At 39.6% G+C, this 23,536-nt stretch overlaps 1 protein-coding gene across 10 annotated transcripts in view; it reads right to left on the bottom strand.

Annotated features, from left to right (window-relative positions):
* ZC3H13 (zinc finger CCCH-type containing 13) overlaps nucleotides 1–23,536 on the bottom strand; it is a 100,361-nt gene that overhangs the window by 15,555 nt on the left and 61,270 nt on the right. For 6 of the 10 annotated variants that reach the window (XM_047756524.1, XM_047756521.1, XM_047756523.1 and 3 more), the window contains exons 11-18: nucleotides 22,676–22,867; nucleotides 18,239–18,322; nucleotides 17,369–17,894; nucleotides 12,746–12,849; nucleotides 10,944–12,113; nucleotides 9,791–10,303; nucleotides 6,906–7,058; nucleotides 2,851–3,051 (exon numbers count right to left, since the gene is read on the bottom strand). In XM_047756524.1, coding sequence (XP_047612480.1) covers nucleotides 2,851–3,051; nucleotides 6,906–7,058; nucleotides 9,791–10,303; nucleotides 10,944–12,113; nucleotides 12,746–12,849; nucleotides 17,369–17,894; nucleotides 18,239–18,322; nucleotides 22,676–22,867 — 2,943 coding nt within the window. The remainder of the gene's footprint in view (nucleotides 1–2,850; nucleotides 3,052–6,905; nucleotides 7,059–9,790; nucleotides 10,304–10,943; nucleotides 12,114–12,745; nucleotides 12,850–17,368; nucleotides 17,895–18,238; nucleotides 18,323–22,675; nucleotides 22,868–23,536) is intronic. The other 4 variants (XM_047756528.1, XM_047756529.1, XM_047756525.1 and 1 more) reach the window with 3 other exon arrangements.

The following is a 23,536-nucleotide window of genomic DNA, read 5'->3' as shown; positions in this document are numbered from 1 at the left end:
TCACGTCATCTACCCAGTCAGCAAGTTACACCTAGTGAATAGTTTTATAATATAAAAGCATAAATAAATGTAAAAACTCAAAAAATAGTTCACAAACTGATATCTACCAGAATCATCTGAGCTTTTTAAAATCCAGCATCAGGGAGGGCTCTCACACCAGATCTACAGACTCTCCACAGTTGGAACCAGGATAATTGAGTGGGGAAAAAGGCAGTTCCTCAGGTGAGTCAGCTACCAACCAACAACACAGTCATGTGATGCTTCTATTTAAAGAAAATAATACCACCACCCAAAATTAACTACCACTCTGTTACAGATACAAATAAAGCTATACTGAGTCCATGTACTTCCCCGAAACCTGCTGATCAGGACAGATTTGTTCTTATTTTCTGCTTTCACAACACTAGAAGATACACATCTGCAAACCTCTCTAGAAAGTGTAACATGGCTAAACTTAGAAGTCTCTTCCTGGTTTTGAACTGACCAGCACCAAATTACACAAGAGACAGATTAAATGCATACATGAGTAGTAACAAAGCAAAGGAACTAAAATAACTGGGAAAGTTCAGCTTCAAAGAACCTATTCATACCACCATCAGAAAACCTAGACAAAAGCAATTTCAATTACAGGACAAGGCAAGTTTTCTGTTTTAAGTCTTAGAATTTAAAAATTATATAAGGAGTGGGGATATTCTTTTTGTATTGGGGCACAGAAACAGACCAAACAGGTTAGGGAAAAAAATCACTATCCGTTATTTCACATGTATTTACTGAATACTACTCTGTGTCAGGTACTGGGCATAATCAGTAAGAACAGGTCACTAGACATTAAATAAGGCAATAAACAAGAAGTCCTATTCCTTAGGGAACTTACATTGACTATCATATATTAGTTTACTAACAAAGCTATCAGAGCACCAAAAAATAAGACTACTTGGTAACAAACAATCAAATCGCTACAGTGTATATTTTCATTGTTTACATTTAGCTTGTCCCTGACTAATAATCACTTTAGCCTGATTTTGCCATGCAATAGATTTTAACTGGAAATGCCAATAGAAAAGACACAGAAGGAAATAGCTTTAGAGATGGCTAAGACTTCAGGGGTTTCATTACATCATTTTATGCCCACAGGGAGTTACTTGCTTAAGCGCACAGAACCAGTTGAATAAGGGAGAAAGAATGGGATAAGAACTCAAAATACTGGTCATTTTTCAGGTTAACACACACTATTATAATTTACATTTCTTATACACAGTCTATATTTATTGGGCCAAGTTAAAATCAAGAGTCTTACTGATTTTGTTAACAGTTGAAGAAAGAACATGGATTCATGAAATACATATAACAAAATTTCTGGAAATTTTATATTAGTAGAAAAGCTCAATTCTTTTAAACTTTTTACTCTCATGAACATGATTTAATATTAAGGAATCTTACTGCTTTCACCTTTTACCCCCTTTCCTTCTTTTTCTCCTCCTCTCCCTTAATAAAGTATTAATAAGCTACCTGGAGTTCCCGTCGTGGCGCAGTGGTTAACGAATCCGACTAGGAACCATGAGGTTGTGGGTTCGAGCCCTGCCCTTGCTCAGTGGGTTAACGATCTGGCGTTGCCGTGAGCTGTGGTGTAGGTTGCAGACGCGGCTCGGATCCCGCGTTGCTGTGGCTCTGGTGTAGGCTAGTGGCTATAGCTCCGATTCGACCCCTAGCCTGGAACCTCTATGTGCCGCGGGAGCGGCCCAAGAAATAGCAAAAAGACAAAAAAATAAAAAAAAATAAAATAAGCTACCTAAACGTAATAAGGTAGGTACTAGGTAAGAGAAACAGGAAAAAAAAAAAAGTATAGTGTTCTAGAATAATGAAAAACTGTAGCAGGAAGGTCTACAATCAACCTTGATAAGAATGTTTTCAAACGCAACAGCAGCAGCTAATCTTTACTGAGTATCACTATATGTCAGAAACTATTCAAAGCGTTTTTTTTTTTTTTTGTCTTTTTGTCTTTTGTTGTTGTTGTTGCTATTTCTTGGGCAGCTCCTGCGGAATATGGAGGTTCCCAGGTTAGGGGTCCAGTCGGAGCTGTAGCCACTGGCCTACGCCAGAGCCACAGCAACGCGGGATCCGAGCCGCGTCTGCGACCTACACCACAGCTCAGGGCAACGCCGGATCCTTAACCCACTGAGCAAGGGCAGGGATCGAACCCGCAACCTCATGGTTCCTAGTCAGATTCGTTAACCACTGCGCCACGACGGGAACTCCTCAAAGCGTTTTACTTGTAATATTCATTAGCTCCTCCTAACAATCCTATGACCTTGATGGTATAATTATCTCCAGTGTGTAGATGACAAGAACACAAAGAGCGTTTAAATAAATTAAGTGCTGCGCAGATGTGGAATCCAGGCCATCTGGCCCGAGAGGAAGCTCTTAACCACTTTGTTAAAGGCTCAACCTAAACATCTGCATTTGAGTAGACTTCCCCACTTCCCAGGGCAAAAGGCGGCCAAAATACTCAGTTTGCTTACAGACGAAAACTAGCTAGTTCACTTTTCCCAGGCCTGCTTCATTTAGCCCTGGGTAAACCAGTAAGCACTCTGACATTAGAACCTACCTGTTAAAAAGTAATTTTGATACAGAAAGATCATCATGCTATTTTTAACAACTTTTCTATAGGCTTAAATTTTTCTCAAATCGAAATAAACCTTGACTATGAGGATTAAATGATGAAAATAAGTGATTCCTTAAAAAAAAAAGTTCCTATATCGTAACTGCTACATGAGAACAAAAGAGAATCCTTTTCACAGGCATCTTAGTAACTATATTAGACATTATACAGCCTAAGTGGGAGGGAATTACCTTTGGGTTTTTCTAAAAGTCTCTGACACGTTTCTTTGACTTTGGTGAAGAGTTCAGAACCAGCCAACTTTTTAGAAATCCCAACTCTCAGCATTACAGCTCCAGGTGTGAATTTTAACAGTGCAGCCCCAGGCTCTCGTGGCTCTTTTGGATGCTTTGGCATAAGGCCAGACCAATCCACATCGATCACATCTAATGGATCTATAAAAAATTAAAGAACAGATTTTCATTACACTAAGAAATACCATTCTTGTTGTCTATAGAGAAAAAAATATAGACTACTAGAAATAGAAATTAAGAGCCCCATTTAAAATCAACATCAAAGAAAAAAAATCTAGAAATAAATTTCAACCCAGGAGGTAAAAGAGCTATATACTCTGAAAACTACAAGACACTGATGAAACGAACTGAAGACAATACAAATGAATGGAAAGACATCCAAGTTCATGAACTGGAACACTTAATATTATAAACATCCATACTACCCAAAGGAATTTACAGATTCAATGCAATCCCTATCAAAATTCTAATGGCACTTTTCACAGAAAAAGAATAAACAATCCTAAAATGTGCATGGAACCACAGGAGACTCAGCATAGCAAGGTAATCTTGAGAAAGAAAAACAAAGCTAGAGGCACCACACTCTCTGACTTCTAACTATATTACAATGCTATTTTCAAAGCAGTATAATACTGACACAAAAAACAGACATATATATATGAATGAAACAGAACAGACAGGCCAGAAATAAACCCATGCATATATGCTCAATTTATGACAAGAGGGCCAGGAATATACAAATGGGAAAAGCACAGTCTCTTCTATAAATGGTGTTGGGAAAATGGGACAGCCATTTACAAAATAATAATTATCTTACACTACACACAAAAATTAACTCAAAATGGACTAAAGACTTGATTGCAAGAATTGAATCCTTAAAACTCCTAGAGGAAAACCTAAGTGTTATTAGCTCTTTGACATTACTCTTGGTGATATTTTTTGGAAACCAACTCCAAATGCAATGGCAACCAAAGCAAAAATAAAGAAATGCAACTACATCAAACTAAAATCTCCTGCAAAGTGAAGGAAACTATCAACAAAATAAAAAGGCAACGTAATAAATGGGAGAAGAGATCTGCAAATCTTATATCCATTAAGGGGTTCATATCCAAAATATTTAAAGACAAAAAACAGACAGTCCCATTAGAAAATGGGCAGAGTGGAGTTCCCATCATGGCACAGTGGAAATAAATCTAGGAACCATGAGGTTGTGGGTTCGATCCCTGGCCTTGCTCAGTGGGTTGAGGATCTGGCGTTGCCATGAGCTGTGGTGTAGGTTACAGATGAGGCTCAGAACTGGCATTGCTGTGGCTCTGGCATAGGCTGGCAGCTACAGCTCCAATTGGACCCCTAGCCTGGGAACCTCCATATGCCGCAGGTGTAGCCCTTAAAAAAAAAAATGGGCAGAGGATCTGAATAGACATTTCTCCAAAGAAGGCATACAGATGGCCAATAGGCAAATGAAAAGATGCTCAATATCACTAATCATCAGGGAAATAAATGCAAGTTAAAACCACAATGAGATATATCTCACACCTGTCAGAATGGCTATTATCAAAAAGACAAGAAACAAGAATCGTTGGCGAGGATGAGGAAAAAAGGATACTCACATATGCCGCTGGTAGAAATGTCAATTGGTGCAACCAGTAGGGAAAAAGTCTGGAGGTTTCTCAAAAAAAAAAAAAAAACCACCCAGCAATTTCACTTCTGGGGATATACAAACAAAATACTAATTTGGAAATACATATGCACCCCTCACTGTAGCATCATCTACAGTAGCCAAAGTAGAAACAACATCAGCGTCCACTGACAGATGAACAGACGGAGGTATGAGACACATATTTGTGTACACTGAAATATATCCTCCCCCCCACACACACAATGGACTACTACTCAGTCATAAGAAAGAAAGAAATCTCGCCAATTTGAGACACACGAAAGGGCCCTAAAGATACTATGCTCAGTGAAATAAGTCAGAGAAAGATGAATACAATTTCACCTACATGTGCAATCTAGAAAGTAAAAGAATCAAACAATACAAAAGGGAAACCAAACTTACAGAAACAGAGAACAGATCGATGGTCGCTAGAGGGGAAGGGCTTTGAAGGTTAAACAAAATGGATGAAGGGTATCAAGAGGTACAAACTTCCAGTCACAAAATAAATAAATCATGGGGATGTAATGTACAGCCAGGTAACTATAGTCAATAACATCGTATTTCAACATTAGAAGTTGCTAGGAAGTAAATCTGAGTAAATCACAAGAAAAAAACCTGTGTAACTCTGCATGGTGACAGATGGTAACCAGACTTACTGTGGTGATCATTTCGCAATGTATACAAATGTCGAATCATTATGTTGTATATGTGAAACTAATACAATAAATGTATAATATAGATTAATTATACTTCAACTAAAAAAAAAAAAACCCAAAACTAAAAAACAGGCAAGCAAACCAAACCTAAGCAAACCCATTCCTAACACAATGCATTTAAATTGCTTGAGAGATCCTCAATGAAAGAACTCATTATTTCACTAAGATGAAGTCTGATGTTTTGAAATTTGGTACCAGAATCCTTTCAAGGGTTAAATCTAGGAGTATTTAGTGTGCATGTGCGTGTGCATACACAGACAAAAACACAGTTTAAGTTTGGTGGTTTTTTTTGGCCGCAGCATACAAAAGTTCCTGGGCCAGGGATCAAACCTGAGCCATGGCAGTGGCGATGCCAAGTCCTTAACCTCAAGGCCACCAGAGAACTCTCAGAACTTTTTCTTTTGGTCTTTTTCTTCAGGGCCATACCTGCAGCATATATAAGTTCACAGTCTAGGGGTCAAATTGGAGCTGCGGCTTCTGGCCTATGCCATAGCCACAGCAATGCCAGATCCAAGTTGCACTGCGACCTACACCGTGGCTTACAGCAATGCCAGATCCTTAACCCACTAAGTAGGGATCAAACCCACATCCTCATGGATACCAGTCAGGTTGGTTACCGCTGAGTCACAACGGAACGCCTCTTTTTTTTTTTTTAAAGTGTACTTTTAAAAAACAAATAATTCATCACCGCTGTGGCTCAGGTAGCTGCTGTGGTACAGGTTCAATCGTGGCCTGGGAACTACTGCATGCCACAGGTGTAGCCAAAAACAAATAAACAAAAAGCAAAACAAAAAACCAAGTAATTCATTACTTTAAGAATCAGGCAGTGGCTATGATTAAAACTGAGAATAAGCTATTCATTGATAAAGAACAGTTTACAAAATTAACAAAATAATGTTCTATTTAGAAATACCTAATAGCTGGTGATAATAAAGATAAAACATAAATGTGCATTAGTAGAAAAAAAACCTGTAAAATATAAGAACAAATTAAATCAAAATAAAAATTTAATATTCTACATACCCAAAGACCCTCACTATGATTAAAAAAAAAATTCTGTAGTAACAATCAGACTAATTGGGACGATTCAACAAGAACATTAAGGGTTGCTGCTTCATGGTATAGTCACTGGAGCAAGCTCTAGCCATGAATAAAGTACTGTGAGTGAAAATAATTACTGAATTTAGAAAACTGATAGAGGTATATAAATAGTGTTCAAATATAATTTCAACCTTTGTAAATTTTGGAATGGTTGTTTCAAAACTTGGTTTGTGGCAGCACAGCTGTGAAGCTCTATACCATGTACCTACCATTGAGAACATTGCTAGACAATTACTATTTGGTTAAATTCCAGGTCATGTAATATGAATTAAACTCTGGAAAGATAATCTTACAACTTTGCTATTTTAAATATTGCCCTTTCCAATTTACAGGCAACTGTCTACTTAAAAATAAGTAAAGCATATTAACTATAATTTTCATTTTATTGACCTCTCAATGTTAATTACAACATAAACGGGAAAATTCTGTTTTATCAATTCTTACAGTGTGAAAGGGAACAAAGAATACCTCAATACCATGATTAAATATTTTGTATGTTCAACACCTCTGCAAATGATTACCTGGCATCTTCTCCTCATCCTGTTGGTCCTCCCTCTTTTCGGCATCACCTGCCAGAATTTCATCTAGTTCATCATCACTAATTGGCTCGTATCCTTCTCCAGCCCCAGATCCTAACGAATGTGCATCGTCTAACTTAGATTCGTCATCTCCTGCTGAAGGGAAAAATTAATTTCACATCAAAGAGAGCATTAAGGGAAAGAGACTTTTTAGTGAAACCAAAGAGGAGAGACTGTGCACACTAAAAAAAATGGAAAAGCATTTTTTATTTGACAACTACATTTCTTATTCAATACACTCAATAATTCTAAAAGAAAACGTGGAGTTCCCGTCGTGGCGCAGTGGTTAACGAATCCGACTAGGAACCATGAGGTGGCAGGTTCGGTCCCTGCCCTTGCTCAGTGGGTTGAGGATCCGGCGTTGCCGTGAGCTGTGGTGTAGGTTGCAGACACAGCTCGGATCCCGAGTTGCTGTGGCTCTGGCGTAGGCCGGTGGCTACAGCTCCGATTCAACCCCCAGCCTGGGAACCTCCATATGCCGCGGGAGCGGCCCAAGAAAGAGCAACAACAACAACAACAAAAAGACAAAAGACAAAAAAAAAAAAAGAAAAAGAAAACGTAAACTGTATTAGTTAAACTTAGTTTTAATGGCAAGAACACAATATGGACAGTAATATCAAGAGAGGTTAAAAGATTATAATTAAAACATGAGAAAATCTACCAACATTAACTGCTAATTTTGTTAATTTTTTTATAGGAAAACTTTAAGTAAATCCAGAGAAATCTACTAATTTCAAATGGATGCCTTCATTTCTTTATTGAAATAAACTCATCAATTTTAAAGAATGTGCAAATTAATAAATTTCATTTGAAACTGAAATTTCAGTTGATAATATATCGCTCATGATGTGAAGAAAAAACATCAACGTCATTAATTCTCTCCCTTTCTCCCAAGTCATCTTCCCTAGTTCAAAGTTTTCCTTTAATTAATAAGCGTAATTTTTTTAAATGCTGTAATACAATTTTAAAAGTTATTTTTGTTAGTAGCCACTAGTGTACCTTTCCATTCTTTATTAACTTTTCTCAATTACCTAGGCTAAAGCTTTGTTTCCTGGTGAATTAGTCGTGAACTTGAATTACCACAAAAGTACAAAGTACACTTAATACTGCTAGTCAGGTGTTATCCATACACTTTACTGAGTTTACAACATTAGTTTTCAAAATGCTTCCGTATGTTTTATAGATTAAACTTGCAGCAAATAAAATATAATAAACGATGAGATGTCTCTAGTCATTCTACTAATTTTCTACTTTATTAAATTCTGTAATAATCTCTTCATACCCTCACCAACTCACTTCTAAGGTAAACAATTTTAATACCTTCACTCTAAAAATATAAATGCAAATGGGATTTTTAATTTTTCAAGCTTATCAAATTCATTTTCCTAATAAAATGAATAAAATTTTTCATTTCACAATAAGTAATTCAGCTATAAATTTCTATGCTGTATTATCTGTGATTACAACGAATGAATAATGGTATATTTTAGGATGAAGGGCACAAACTCCAATCACAAGAGAGCTACTGTAATGATTAGTTCAGTTACATTCAATTTTACCCCAAGGCTCTACCAATGAACCACTATGGCTCACAAATTGAGGCTATTTAAATTCAAATTTGAGATAAAAATGAACGTGAAGACCATTGAGGCAGAAATGTTTCTGTCAAGTAGAGAAAATATGTATCAGTTGGCATATTCGAATATATCTAATCAAATAACCAAAAGATGGAAGGCTGTTTATCTTAAAAGAGTTTTAAAAGAATGTGAATTTTATTCTGGGCCTAATGCTATAATGTAGCAAATAAAAAGAATGTAAAATGTTACTTCTTATGTACTAAGAATTCCAGAAGTTTCCTGGGGAATTGAAATGCAGAAGTTATGTCAGAACAATGGTGTAAGCACTGGTATCAGAACTGGATAGTTCATGGAGGCAGAATTTCCAGAATTCTCAAGGGGCCATTACTATTGTTAACCGGGGCTATAAGTCACCAAAAAAATAAGATGTAGAGCATGTATGTCTGTATGTGGAGGCGGAACATATATGTTCATTCATTAGCCATTACCTGTGTCCTTGCTGTAGTCTCCATGACACAGAAATGAAAAACTGTAGTGCCTAACAAAGGAGTACAGCACAGCGGGGAGAAAACCATGGAAAGATACATTACAGCGCAGGGATGCTCTTCAAGGCATATAAACAAGGTTCTATGGTAGTCTGAAAGAGCAAGCACCTTTAGCAGAGAAGGCTTCATAGAGGAAATAATGCATAAACTGGGACTTGCAGTTTAAGTAGAAGATCAAAGGGGAAAAAATAGGTCTATGAGGCAATGGGAAGAGCAGGGGCAGAGAAGCCTAGAAAAAGCGGCCCATCCCGAGAATGCAGAGGCCTGAGTCAGCGCGTACAACCGAGTACAACCGATCGGGGGGAAGGATGAAGAGTGCAGGTCCACACAGCTGAGGCTGGCTCTGAGTGGGGACAGGGTGGACGTGGACTTCTCAGGGTGGGTCCCTCATTCTCGGAGCAGGGAGTCATTTATCAAGGGACCCGAGCATCCCCAGACTTTAGTATCTGTGGATGCTGGGGGACCGAGGGATGACCAATCTACCATTTCATTTAGGCTTCTGTGAACCAAGTCTACCTTGCTAGCGCTAATGAGGGGGACACATGTTTTAAGTATCACAGCGCTTTTCCTCATAAAATCAATTTCCCCTGAAAAAACAATAGCATCTGTATGCATATCAGATGACCTTCCAAAAGGAAATCCTTGTTCCCTACAAAATCTGAAAGGGAATGACGCAGAGAAACAGACAAAACGGCCTAACACTCACCTTCCACACTCTCAGTTCGCTCAGCTTTACTTGCATCTTCGAATCCCGGCACCAACCCGAGATCTTTATCCAGTCTTTCTTTATCCGACGCTGTGGAGTCTCTGGAGGTGCCCTCTAGGTCTCTTTCGTGATCACTCTCCAGTTTTGCTTCACTGCGTTTTACGGACTCTATCTGAGGACTCTCAAAAGTCCTGTCCCTGTCCCTGTCCCTTTCCATGGAATCAGAGATCAGTCTCTCTCTCTCCCTGTCCACGTCTCTCCTTTTGTCCCGTTCTCTCTCCCGTTCCCGCAGTCGATCTCGGTCCCGGTTCCGGGGCCAGTCTTTATCAGCATCTCGCTCCCACTCCCTCTGCCTTGCATCTCTCCTCTCTCTCTCCCGCTCTCTCTCATGCTCATAACGATCACGCTCTTGAAGCCTGTCTCTGCTATCAAATGACCCTGATCTTGAATGCACCTGTCGATCCGACTCGGGGGAACTTCTTCTTGAACTATGGCTTCTTGAATCCTGGCGATCTAAAATCAGTACACCATATACAAAGAGTTAACACATGATGAAACAGAAAGAAATGCTTCACGTTAAGGTTCTTTAAAATTTGATTTATCTTTTTCTATATTTTCAATTATCCAAAGAACCCTTCTTAAGGAAAAATCCATCTCTCAAAGTGCTAATTAAAACATGTAAAAAGCATGTCTGCTGAAATTTCCACTATAGCCACAAAATGTCGTCAAAGAAAGAGGCACATAAGATGGCTGAGCATTAACAGAGCTGATCCTTTCATGATCTGACCTCCTCCTACCCCCCCTACCTTATTTTCTGTGGTCACAAGAGAGAGCACTGGTGGCAGGAAGAAGAGCTGGATGGTTACAACTGTAGGCATCAATCTAGGACTTGAACACATAAGCGCTTCCACAAAGATACACTACTACAATCCTGGTATTAAGCTGAATGCGCCTCTACTGTGTTGGTATTAATGTGATGACACGTAACATTTTGGTGGGGTGTATAAGCTTCTACATCCCTTGACGTCTAAGGCAGTGTATAAAGTAATCAAGTTAGCATGAACTTTAAAATTACGATCTGTATAAAATACAAAATGGTAGAAAATACAGTAACATAGGGAACAGCGGTTAGGTTATAACTGATTTCGATTACCTGAAGAAGTACTTCGACTGGGTTCTCCACGCTTCAGCTGATCAATCCTAGATTTTCTCTCTCCTGCGATTTCCAGACTTTTCGTCTTCTCTCTGTCTCTTGAGCCGCTGTGCAGGACTCTCTTTCGACCGCTCTGGTCGTCGCCACTTCGATGCGCAGAGTCACTGGACGGGGAGCGCAGACGGCCAGATGTGTGACTGCGATTACTCCGGTTGCTGCCGAGGCTGCTGCTCCTCTTCTGATCCACTGGCTTGCGGTGTGTGGCATCTTCTATGGTCACATGAGGTGCCTCTACCTTCTCGGCTCGTGTTCTGTGGCATTTTCTGTGTGAGTCTTCACTGGCAAAGGCTGTGTTGGTGGTACTGGTGGGGGTGGCAGAGGTGGACATGGTGGTGGCAGCACCAGCGGCTGGGGTTGTAGCAGCCAGAGGAGGGGGCGGAGGAGGGAGAGACGATGGGGAAGGAGTCCTTGCAGGAGTGGCAGCTGTGGCCCCGTGCTCTGCTTCCGCCCCCTCGGCCCGGTCAGGCACATCCTCATCAGACCAGTCACTGAACGCTGTATCTTCTTTCTTCTGAGCATCCTCCAGAGTGCCATCCCTATCATTGGAAATTTCCACCAGTTCCTCCTTGGAGGTTATAGGGGGGGTCCGAGGGCCTCTCCTCCTCTTACTCTGCTGGACTGCCTCTTCATCAGAAAGGTCAGAATCGCCTTTGGACCTTTTACGCTTTTTTTCAATGCTTTTCTTCTTCTGGCCTTTTCTCGGTGAAAAGACTTGACTGTCCTCCGACACTGTCTCTGTGGTACCCCTGTCTATTCCAACATCATCCTCTTTCTTTTTCTTAAGAGGTTTCTTCTGAATTTTGGCTTTTTTCTTGTTTTCATCATGAGCTCGATCAGACATGTCTCGGTCTTCAGACAGGTGGTGTCCTAGCACATCTTGGGCCCGAGTCCTTGAGCTCTCTGTGATTTCGATCTGTTCTCTCTGCTTATCTACAGAAGAAACTCTCTCTTTGAACTCCTGATCGTCGTAGCGCCTTGAACTTTCTTTTCTCTCCGGTTTTCGATCCTCCTCTTTCCATCGACTCTGCCTGTCCTCTGTAAGGTGAGAGGGGCTCAGAGAACGAGATTCTTGAGGTCGAACAACCTGACTCAAGAGTCTGTGTTTTTCATCTGTACGGAAAGATAAAAGTCATCATACTTGCACCCTGTTAACAATAGTGCGTGGGGAGTTCCCGTCGTGGCTCAGTGGTTAATGAATCTGACTAGGAACCATGAGGTTACAGGTTCGATCCCTGGCCTCGCTCAGTGGGTGAAGGATCCGGCGTTGCTGTGAGCTGTGGTGTAGGTCACAGACCCGGCTCGGATCCCAAGTTGCTGTGGCTCTGGCGTAGGCCGACTGCTGCAGCTCCGATTCGACCCCTAGCCTGGGAACCTCCATATGCCGTGGGAGCAGCCCTAGAAAAGGCAAAAAGACAAAACAAAAGACAGAAACAATAATGCACGTTACTATAAATAATAAACCAATCTCTCACTTTTCATTTTAAAACTTTAAAAAATAACAGTAATTTCAGTCAAAATAAAAAATTTAGCTTGTTTAAAAACAAATAGTAGGATATTACAATGTTGCCATTATGATAAAATGACTGTATTTTTAAAACATACTTTAGTCACAATGGGAGATATTCAGAGGCAGAAATTCAAGAAAACATTTAAATTTTAATCACGTGCTACTGATGGGAAAGAATGGTCTCATGGTTACAAATGAGTATGACTACAGAAACACAGGAAAAGGTTCTGCTTACTCTTATCATCTCCGCTGTTGTAGGTGTCACTGTCAGGAGAATGTTCTCGCCGGCGCTTAGGTGACTGACGAGGGCTAGGACTGCCTTCGTTTCTATAGCGCTTCCTAAATCAGACAAACATAATCTATAAAAATCCAGGGGATGAAAAAGAGATTTCTTGACCACATTTTTACTATTATTTCTTTACTGTAATTAGGCTACATGGTGGTAGGATGGCACTACTACCACACAACGGGTATTCAGCAATTTTAATAAATTACTTCATTTGGTAAGATTTACAACTGTCGACTTAAAATACATGGCAACATCTCTTCTTTTTTTTTACTACACATGTTGCATCACTCACTGAAATTCACCAGATTTAATTACCGTCAAGTGGTAACATGTACCAGAGGAATCCATGGACCTTCTACTGAAACTTATTCGTTAGTTTTATCTTTTTATGGTATAGAAATACCTCATGTTGGGAAGTCAAATGAGAAAATCTAATATTGGCTTTGGAGGCAAAAAAGACATAAGTTCAACTCATAGCATGCTACTTATTATGCAACCTTAGGGAAGTTCTTCGAAGTCATTCTTAGCTTTTTCATGTGAAAAGAGGGGGAAAAAATGAGAGTCTATCTCCTAAAAATGCAATAAGGAATAAATTAGTTATGTCATAAGCCCGTGTCAATCATGCTGTGGGTACCCTGTAAAAACTGGTTCCTTCTCACCTCTTAGCACTAAATCACCTCCCTGATGACAAATTAATAAAATAATTCATATGTTCACAACATTTCTTGTTCTTTAGTTAAACTTTAAATGACTAGTGATTTACATCTCCGGATACTTAAGTTATTCCAGTGTTTTCCTACATTTTCATTAAATTTTGACCACCTTAAAAAAAAAATAACACTGTTTGTTTACAAATACTATGGCCCAAAATTCAAAAGTTGAGAAACACTGCAGCGTATGAGCACATGTCTCTCCCTGACAGCTCATTTATATAGATGAGCAACCAAGTAGAAAAGAAGATGGCCCCAGACAGAGGATGACAACTTACAGGTCCAAGCTGGTGTAATACCTTATCATTAGGACTCAAGAGGCCTTGCAGCTTCTGTTTTTGCCTTCTCGGAATGTTGCTACTATCATACGCAAAAGCAGAGTTTAGACTACTGGAGGATGAAAGGTCCTGAACGTGGAAAAGAAAATAAGATGCCTTAAAGCAACTGCCAGCACCAAGTGCCAAACATGTGAGTGAAGCCATTTTGGGTCATTCTGACTCAGCTGAACTGCCAGACTGACTGGAGAAACACGACTGATCCCAAGTGAGACCAGCAGAAGATCCACGCTGCTGAGCCCAGCCAAAGCTGCTAACCCACGGAATCATGACCAAATAAATGGTGGCGGTTTTAAACTGCTAACTTCTCATGTGGTTTGATACACAGCAAGAGATAACTGATGACACAAGAACATTTAAAACATGCAAAAAAGAAGTTTAATTTCAAGGAAGTAGCTACAGAAACAAAATTAAGAGTAAAATAAATACTATGGCAATTCAACCAACCTTCTACATACCAGTGATTAAAAATAAAGTGCTGGATAAATTCAACTACTGAGATGACAATACACTTGATGAAAAAAATCAAGATGTTCATTTCAGGTAACTAGTTATTTTATAGAGCTACTGACTCCTAAGTTTCCGGGGCCCTTGTCAACATTTAGAATGCCTTGCCAAGAAAAACCAGAAGAAACTTTGGCTACTGTAAGCTGAGATGAGAAGCATGGAAAATATAATCAAAGCTTAGGACTGAATAATAAATAAATTACAAAGATCTCACAATTTTAATCTTAGAAGACAGAGCTAAAGAGATCAGAGGAGAGAAGAGAAATAATATGTATTGAGTGCCTACATATATTAAAGGTAATATCTGAATTTTATCTTAATATAATATTATTTAATGTGGAGAGAGGGAAGCCAGGGAGTAAACTTCAGAAAACCTTGGCTGCAGACTGAAGACAAGGAAAGACCTAATTGGAAAAGGTCCATTTCTGTGCTCGTCTTTGTCTATAGCCAAAATCCATAATAGCAATGATGAGAAAAGCCTAAAGCAGAGAGCTACATTTACCATGAGGCAAATGAGCCAGAGACAGGGGCAAGGAAACTGAAGATACATAAGTTATTTCCAGTTTGTCTTAACAAACTTAACTATATGCAATTGGTATTAGAAAAAACAAAAAACCCACTTAACGCCAATAAATTTGGCTTTGTGTCTGTAAAACTTAAAAACTGACCTATCAGAGTCCCGAATTCTCATGGCCATATAGTGACTGGCTTAGCTCTCTCATCTACTCCTCAGCGGACAAGATCCCCAGCAAAGAGAGGGCTGCTGAGCCGATAGGTATAACTAACCCTGGGGTCATCTTGGCCATCATTTGGAGAAAAGCTGCTGAATCTAAAACTAATAGAGAAGAAAACAGTGGAAGATACCATTACTGACACTTTGTTTGAGAATCGGGATACAGTCACAACAGAACAAATAAAACCTAACCCTGGACTTCCCAGATACCTGAGCAAATAAATTCTTTTGGTATTAAAAAAAGAGAGAAAACTCCCTCAGATATATGAGATAATATGAACACATCTCTTGATTCCAATAACCTACTGTAACTCCACAGCCCTTTTCTTCTAGCCAGGCACTGGTTCCAGCATTTCCTCAGTTCTAGGACACTGTGAAGACTTCTGCAGCCTGGGAATAGTGACTCCAGACTTATAAATACACAAAACTCATGAAGGATTATCAGGAAGAGCACAAACATTGCATCTTAGGGACAAGGCAACTCCATTAACCAGTTATAAAGTGAATATAATAGGATAGAAATCCACTGATTCTACCACTTTTTGGTTGGATTCCTGTTAAAAACAACTTCATAGCAGTCAAAAAAAAAAAAAAAAAAAAGAAAATACAACTCAGACTGAGAGAAAAATCTATGCAAATGAATTGACCAATGAGTGATTAATCTCCAGAATATACAAACACCTCATGCAGCTCAGTATCAAAAAAAGCAAACAACCCAATCAAAAACTGGGCAGGGTATCTAAAGAGATATTCCTCCAAAGAAGACATACACATGGAAAGAAAAAAAAAAAAAAAAACATGAAAAGATGCTCAGCATCATTATTAGAGAAATGCAAATCAAAACTACAATGATGGAGTTCCCGTCGTGGCGCAGTGGTTAACGAATCCGACTAGGAACCATGAGGTTGCGGGTTCGATCCCTGGCCTTGCTCAGCGGGTTAAGGATCCGGCATTGCCGTGAGCTGTGGTGCAGGTTGCAGACTCGGCTCGGATCCCTCGTTGCTGTGGCTGTGGCGTAGGCTGGAGGCTACAGCTCCAATTCAACCCCTAGCCTGGGAACCTCCATATGCTGTGGGAGCGGCCCAAAGAAATAGCAAAAAGACAAAAAAAAAAAACCCTACAATGAGGTATCACTTCACACCACTCAAAATGGCCATCACCAAAACATCTACAAACAATTAATGCTGGAGAGGGTGTGGAGAAAAGAGAGCCTTCCTACACTGTTGGTGGGAATGTAAATTGGTACAACCACTGTGGAAAACAGTATGGAGGTCCCCGAAAAAACTAAATAGAGAACTACCATATGACCCAGCAATGCCACTGCTGGCCATATACATGGAGAAAACCATAATTCAAAAAAGACATATGCACCCCAGTGTTCACTGCAGTACTATTACAGTAGCTAAGACAGGGACACAACCTAAATGTCCATCAAGAGTGGACTGGATAAAGAAGACGTGGAACACATATACAACAGAAAATTACTAGGCCATAAAAAAGAACGAAATAATGCAATTTGCACCAACAGGGATGGACCTGGAGATTATGCTACTAAATGAGTAGGGTCAGAGAAAGATAAACATCACATGATACTGTGTCTATGTGTACTCTAAAAAAGAAAAAAAAATGATACAAATGAACCTATGTGCAAAACTGAAACAGACTCACAGACTTTAAAAATAAACGTATGGTTCCCAAAGGGGACAGGTGGGGGCAGGGCTGGATCTGGACTGTATATCGAATGGATGGTCCATGGGGATCTGCTGTATAGCACAGCAAATTCTCCAACAGTATGTGATAACCTACATGGGAGAAGAATCTGAAAAAGAATGAATATGTGCATATGTATAACTGACTCACTTTGATGTACAGCAGATATCATCACAACATTGTAAATCAACCATACTTTCAGAAAACTTCAAAAAATACGGTGGCTAGGATGAAATACAAATCCATGGATTCTACCATTTGTAGGTTGGAATCTTGTTAAAAACAGGTCTACGGCAGTCAAATAAACCAATGTGCCATTTTTTAAAAACGGCTATAGCCATTCCGTAAGCCAGCAAACAAGAATTACTAACCATATCCCTGGGATACAGAAATAGCAGAATAAGCACTTATTTTTTTCCTAGGTAATTCAGGAGATTTTAAATGCCAAATACACATGATAAAACTGCAACAGAAGGCAATGCAGAGGGGAAGGAGACGTGGTCACAGGGTGTCAGGGGCACAGTGAGAAGCACTGAGGGGAACTCTCAGAATCGCGGCCGCTCCCGTGCCTTACTTGGACTTTCTCTCCTCGTGTCCATCCCTGGGGTTCCTGTCTTCTCGGGCATCGTCCCGCTTCTCTCTGCGCTCCTCTCGGCCTTTGTCTTTGTCTTCCCAGTCCCTCTGGCGGTCGCGCTCTTTCTCCCTCTCTCTGGCTCGCTCCCGCTCCCGCTCCCGCTCCCTCTCCCGCTCCCGCTCCTCTCGCTCCCGCTCTCGTTCTTTTTCCCTGTCTCGCTCCCTCTCTCTCTCCCGCTCTCGGTCATGGTCCCGATCTCTCTCGCGGTCGCGGTCTCGCTCCTTCTCCCTTTCTCGCTCCCGTTCCCGTTCCCGAGCCCGCTCTCTCTCCAGCTCCCTCTCTTTCTCCCTCTCCCGATCCCTCTCCCGTTCCCGCTCGCGCTCGCGCTCTCGCTCCCGATCCCTCTCCCTGGCCCTTTCGTCTCTTCTATCCTCCGCTCTGTCTACTCTTCGTTCCTCTCTTCGTTCATCACGCTCAAGCTCGTCATTCCTTCCCTGATGTCGAATTGGTGAGCTTGGTCTTTGATCTACAATGAAAACCAAGTTTCGTCAGTGATTAATATGACAGAAAAGCTATTGGTAAGACAGTTTGGCAAATCTTACATTTTATCTGTGCATAGGGTCCACACTGGCAACAAATATAAATCACGTACTAGATCTAATGGAATCATCCAAATAATCACCACTAGACGCTTAAAAATAGTTGTTTCTTAAAGGTAATTTTATCTGCCCTCCAACTACCATGTTTTCTGCTCCCCATCAACCCCCCTCCCACCTCCCGCTGATTCACCTTTGATCTTTCTCTGCATGCTCCCTACCCTACCTCCAGCCCACTGCTCCAACCCCACTTTCTGCCATCTCTACCCTTCACCTCTGATCTTCTCTGTCCCCCCAGCAGGACCTGAGAACACTGGTGGCAAAGGATAGGGGCAGCAGGAGGTGTAGAACATAGGAGCTGAAGGAAAAAAAAAATTTCCCTCGTAAGTCACACCTCTAATTTCAGGCCGAAATATATACACATCAAAGTGCAGCTATTATGTGAGGAAAATATAGTAGAACAAAAACATCTGTCAATAGCCACTGCTGATAGCAATTTATCATAAACTAGAATATCAAGGGCACTGATGCTTAGCAATCTTGAACTAATCAAATGTAAAAAGTGTTTTATTAGTGATATATATTTATAATAACTACTAAAATTTTCATTTACTCATATAAAAGATTACTCTGATGAAGAGCTGTTTTCTTAAAATGTTAAAGAACCTTATCACATTTTATATATGTATATTTTTTAATACATGTATCATATAAACACAGAAACTGAATGCATGCTGCCCAGTATGCCCAGCTGAGCAAGAAATGAGGCTGGGATCAAAAAATGTCTAAAGAAAATGGCACGAACTCTTCCGCAGAGACAGCCATTTTCGAAAGTAGTTCACTGTGCTAGGATCTAGGCTACTGCGATGTTTCTATTTTCACCCTGCATAGTAATTTGTACTGGTTAGTCACAAAGCTCATACTACAATATGGCCAACAAGTTTGTAAGTGAAATCTCTACAATTTATTAAGCAGGATAAGTTTAGGATATTTCTAGGGAGGGGTTCACCATGATAATTTGAATTTCCTTTCTTATCAAAGATGAAAAAGATAAGAATAATCTATTTTAGTCTTTAAGGTTATAGACCAAGATATAAAAGTTCACAGAACTTTAAAGCTAAGACAAAACTAAACCTTGTCTAGCCCCTTTCTCCTTTTTCTTCTTAAAAACACAGAATTTCTGGTCCAGAAGCTGACCTGCCAAAGTCACAGAGATGGTAGATACATTAGGATGTCAGGGTGAGAAGTGAGAGCTCTTAAACCCTTTTCCACTTTTGTTAAAACCAATTTAAATGTAAAATAGTTCTTGTACTACACTTTAGATTCCTGGTATGCTATATACTCATGTCTTAATACTGTTGCAATTTCTGGTTTGGGGGGGGGGGGAGTCATACTAATATCACAATGATTACAAAACAACCTGAAACAAATTCAATATGGCAACTTAGAGCAATGCATGTTTGAAATTTCCGATTATGGCAATATCAGGAAATAGACTACTTTACTCAAGCACTCTTTTTCTGACAAAGAAAAACTGTTTGCCCAACCTTAATTCCAAGGCTCCTTACTTCAAAGAAAACAGAAAGGAATACCACTTTAATTCATCTAAACTATCTTCCCTGTCTTTCCCCCAAAAAGTGTTTTTCAAAGACAGGCATGTATTTCCTTATTTTAATGAATGGCATATCCTTTCCATTCAAAAGCTGGAAATCACTGAGTTTCCCAAGACCCATCATTTTCGAGTACCATCAATTTCACTCTCAAACTATTTCTTTATTCCACTTCCTCTCTCAATCTCTACAGTTAATATTATTAACTGAGACTCTGATCTGCTCTTCTGAGATGGCCATGTCACCAACAGTCTAGCTGGTTGGTATCCTTATCATCAGTCTTTTCCCACACTCTTTAATACTTTTTTCTTGAAGAAAACTCTACTTTTTCCCAGCTGCTAAAAAACAAAAACAAACAAACAAAAGACCTGCTTAAAAGCAGTTATCTTATTAGGCAGTGGAAAAAGGCAATTAAAAACCCAAATTTTCAGTTTGACTTACGAGGCCGTTTCCAGCCTGGCCTATGGTCCATGGTCTCGCATCCATCCTCTTCCTAGCTTCTTTCCTTCCCTAGCAATTACAGCACCTCTACTCCAACCTCTTAATTCCTTACTGCTCCAAAGCAGATGTTCCTCTGGGTCCTGTGTGTCTGCACATGCTGCACCCTCTCCCTGCAAAGTGTTCCTTCCAAGGGTCCTTCTAGCCAACTCCTATTTATCCTTTAGGTCCCTAATTCAGAGTCTCTTCTTTAGGAAGCTTTCATGGACTGCCTCAGAATTCTGTTTGCTCCTTTGTCTTCTCACAGGACTTTATATAGCAGTAGTGTGGACCATACTTCAGCTGTCTATTTGTGCCCTAAGGAACCTATGAGGAACGAAAGGGAAGGCTTAAATTCCCGAGCACAGAACAAGGTCCCGAGCACATCCCACCTTCAACCTCTCCCTATCTCCCCATGCTCACCATACTCTAGTCACACTCATCTTCTTTCAAACTCCAGGACAGATTAAGACTATTTCCCACCTCAGGGAACTGGCACCTCTCTGAATGGGATGTTTTTATCCTCAATACTTGCAATGCTAGGTAGCTTCTTCCCTTGCATTTATGCCTCTGTGTAAATGTTATCTCAAATTTTTCATAAACACTATCTAAATAAAGTAGGTCCCTCTCATCCTTTATTTCTATCTAGATCCCTTGTATGTTTCCTTGATAGCACCCAATAATCATTTCTCTTTTTTGAGGGGGGGTTATCTTCTCCTTTATAAAGTTCTACGAGCCTAAGAAATGTACTCCAAAAACCTAGCAAAATACATGGGTACTCAATAAACATTTGTAGAATATATCATTATCAAAAATATATTTCTAGGGAGTTCTCATCATGGCTCAGCAGAAGCAAATCTGACAAGTATCCATGACAACACAGGTTCAAGCCCTGGCCTTGCTCAGTGGGTTCAGGATATGGTGTTGCCATGAGCTGTGGTAGAGGTTGCAGATGCGGCTCAGATATGGAGTTGCTGCGGCTGCGGTGTAGGCTGGCAGCTGCAACTCCAATTTGACCCCTGGCCTGGGAACTTCCATATGCCTCGGGTGTGGCCCTCAATATATATATTTCTATTTCAGTCATACAAGTGATATTTATTTAAGTAGTGAGAGTAAAATAAAATAGAGAACAGGACTTATAGTCAGAAGACCTGAGTTTGAATTTTAGCCTTAGAACTTACTTCTCTGTAATACTAGAAAAATCACTACCCTTCTCTTAGCCCGAATCTCCTAAATTATAAAACACCGGTTTTCTTACCATACCTACACTCACAGATACTGAAAAATAAAAGGATTTAAAATACATATTCTCCAATTTAATATTATAAAGATCTAAGTCAGAGAATATATATAAAGCAACTATCAAAGTTCTTGGTAACTCAATACATGTGGGTGAACTAAATAAAACTGAAACCAAATGTTCTACTGAATTCAGGCATGAGATGAGAAAAACCTGAGCTAGGATATGGAACTAGGAAAAAAGAAAAAAGGAAAAAAAAAAGATACAAAAAAAGCATTACCAGGACATAGCGTTAAAGAGAGTAAAGACTGGTGAATCAATGTTCAGGAAGAAATAATTTCACATAAGAACACAGAACATATCAACTCCAGCCTCACCTGTAACTAAGGAAATCATACACATCGTTCAACCCAAATGCATTAGATTTACCCTAACAAACTCAACTCTACCAACTCTTATTTCACCCATGGCTCTGATCTTGTCCACACTCCCCGAAGTACACGGTGTCTTAGAGACCTCATTCTTCTCTCACTACTACCCATATCAAGATAAATACTACCTCTTTGATTCAATTCAGCCCACTGTGGAGCATCAATATGCCATTCCTTACTCCATCAAGTTTCATACTACACCAACCTCAGCATTAGAGCAAACCTTACTTTAGTAAGGTTTAGCCAAGGTTACTAAGACCTTCAGAAGGTCATAAATGTTTAAAAGCCCTAATATGTATAGACAATAAAAGCTTGTTAAAGAAGATACTTATAACCCTTCTTCAATGCCTTCTAGGAATCTTGCTTCGAAACTGATTTAAAAGATCATCTAGTAGAGTAACATAAAATTTTTAGCTTAAGATATACAAGAATATAAAATTAGCTAAACCAAGTTTTACATATTCTCAGGAAGGAACATGAATAAAACATTTCTCCAAACAACTTCAGCCCTAAAATCATCAGTTTCCTTTTGTTCCTCTGTGGCAGTCCTGACAAGACTGTTTATCACAGTTCGTGAGCGAGTGGCCAGGATACTCAGATGAGAAACTTTAGCTCCTGAATCAGAAATACCTGAAATGGGCCCCAAGAATCTATATTCTTTAAAAGGTCATGAGCCTCTTGGTTAAGATCAAAGACACACAGCAGGGCACCGCAAGTCTGGCAGGATACAAGGACCTCCTCAATCAGTACCTACTCTGCTGTCAAGTTAAGTACAGGTGCTAGCTTTTTACATAATCTCCCCTCGACCAAGTCAAAAGGGAAGACTACGAATAAATGTAATAGTTTAAAATGTATCAACAAGCAAAAGTCTTAAAAGATATTTAATATTAATAAACAAATCAATTCTCCCAATCACCGCTGGTCACTATTTAATAGTAATTCATTGGACAAACCTCTCTCTCTGTTGTCACGACGCTCTCTCTCCCCGTGTCTTCTTTCGAAGGAAGAATCTCTTGCTTGCTCTCTGTTTTCTCTTTCGGGGTATCTGTCTCTTTCAGGATAGCTACTGCGAGTTTCCCAGCTGTCATGATAGTTGCTACTACTACTGTGACTATCCATTTGAGACCCTCTCGTGCCTCGACTTCCTAAACAAAGGATATTCATACAAATATTTAACACATACACTTTATTCAACAAGTTTCATCAGTCACAATTTTTTCTCCTCAAAACATATAAAGATGTGTGGGGCTCTTCTGGTTTTGGTGGTTTTTGTTGTTTTTTTTTAAATTTGAAAGTGTGATAATCCGTCAAAAAATTATTAAATGTTGGATCAGAACACCCAAGGTGTCTAATGACTGACCTGAGTAAGTTTAGTCCCAGTTTATAGACATCTTAAAGCAGACCGACTCATTTCAATTAAGCCAAAAACAACAAACAAAAATTAAAAACTATTGATTCATATCTAAATCACAAAAATATCATAAAAACAATGAAAATATGGATGTGGATATATTGCACCTACTACAGTTTATATTGAAAATGTTTCAATACAGAACCAAGGTACTTTGTTGACAGTAAGTGGTACCTGAAAATTTTCATTGAAAAATTGGGAAATGAATGTTTACAGGAGCTTTATTTGTAATAGCCCAAAACTAGAAATTATACAAATGTCATCCAGTGGCTTAATGGGGCACACATCCAGACCACGGAACATTACAAGGAACAAACTATAAATACATGCAACAACTTGGATGAACCTCATGGAAACTATGCTGAGTGAAAATGCTGATCTGAACAAGATACATATAGCAGGA

Source organism: Phacochoerus africanus, chromosome 13 (genome assembly GCF_016906955.1).
Source record: "Phacochoerus africanus isolate WHEZ1 chromosome 13, ROS_Pafr_v1, whole genome shotgun sequence".
NCBI lineage: Eukaryota > Metazoa > Chordata > Mammalia > Artiodactyla > Suidae > Phacochoerus > Phacochoerus africanus.
The sequence above is the reverse complement of the archived record's forward strand: the minus strand, read 5'-3'. Positions and strand labels throughout refer to the sequence as shown.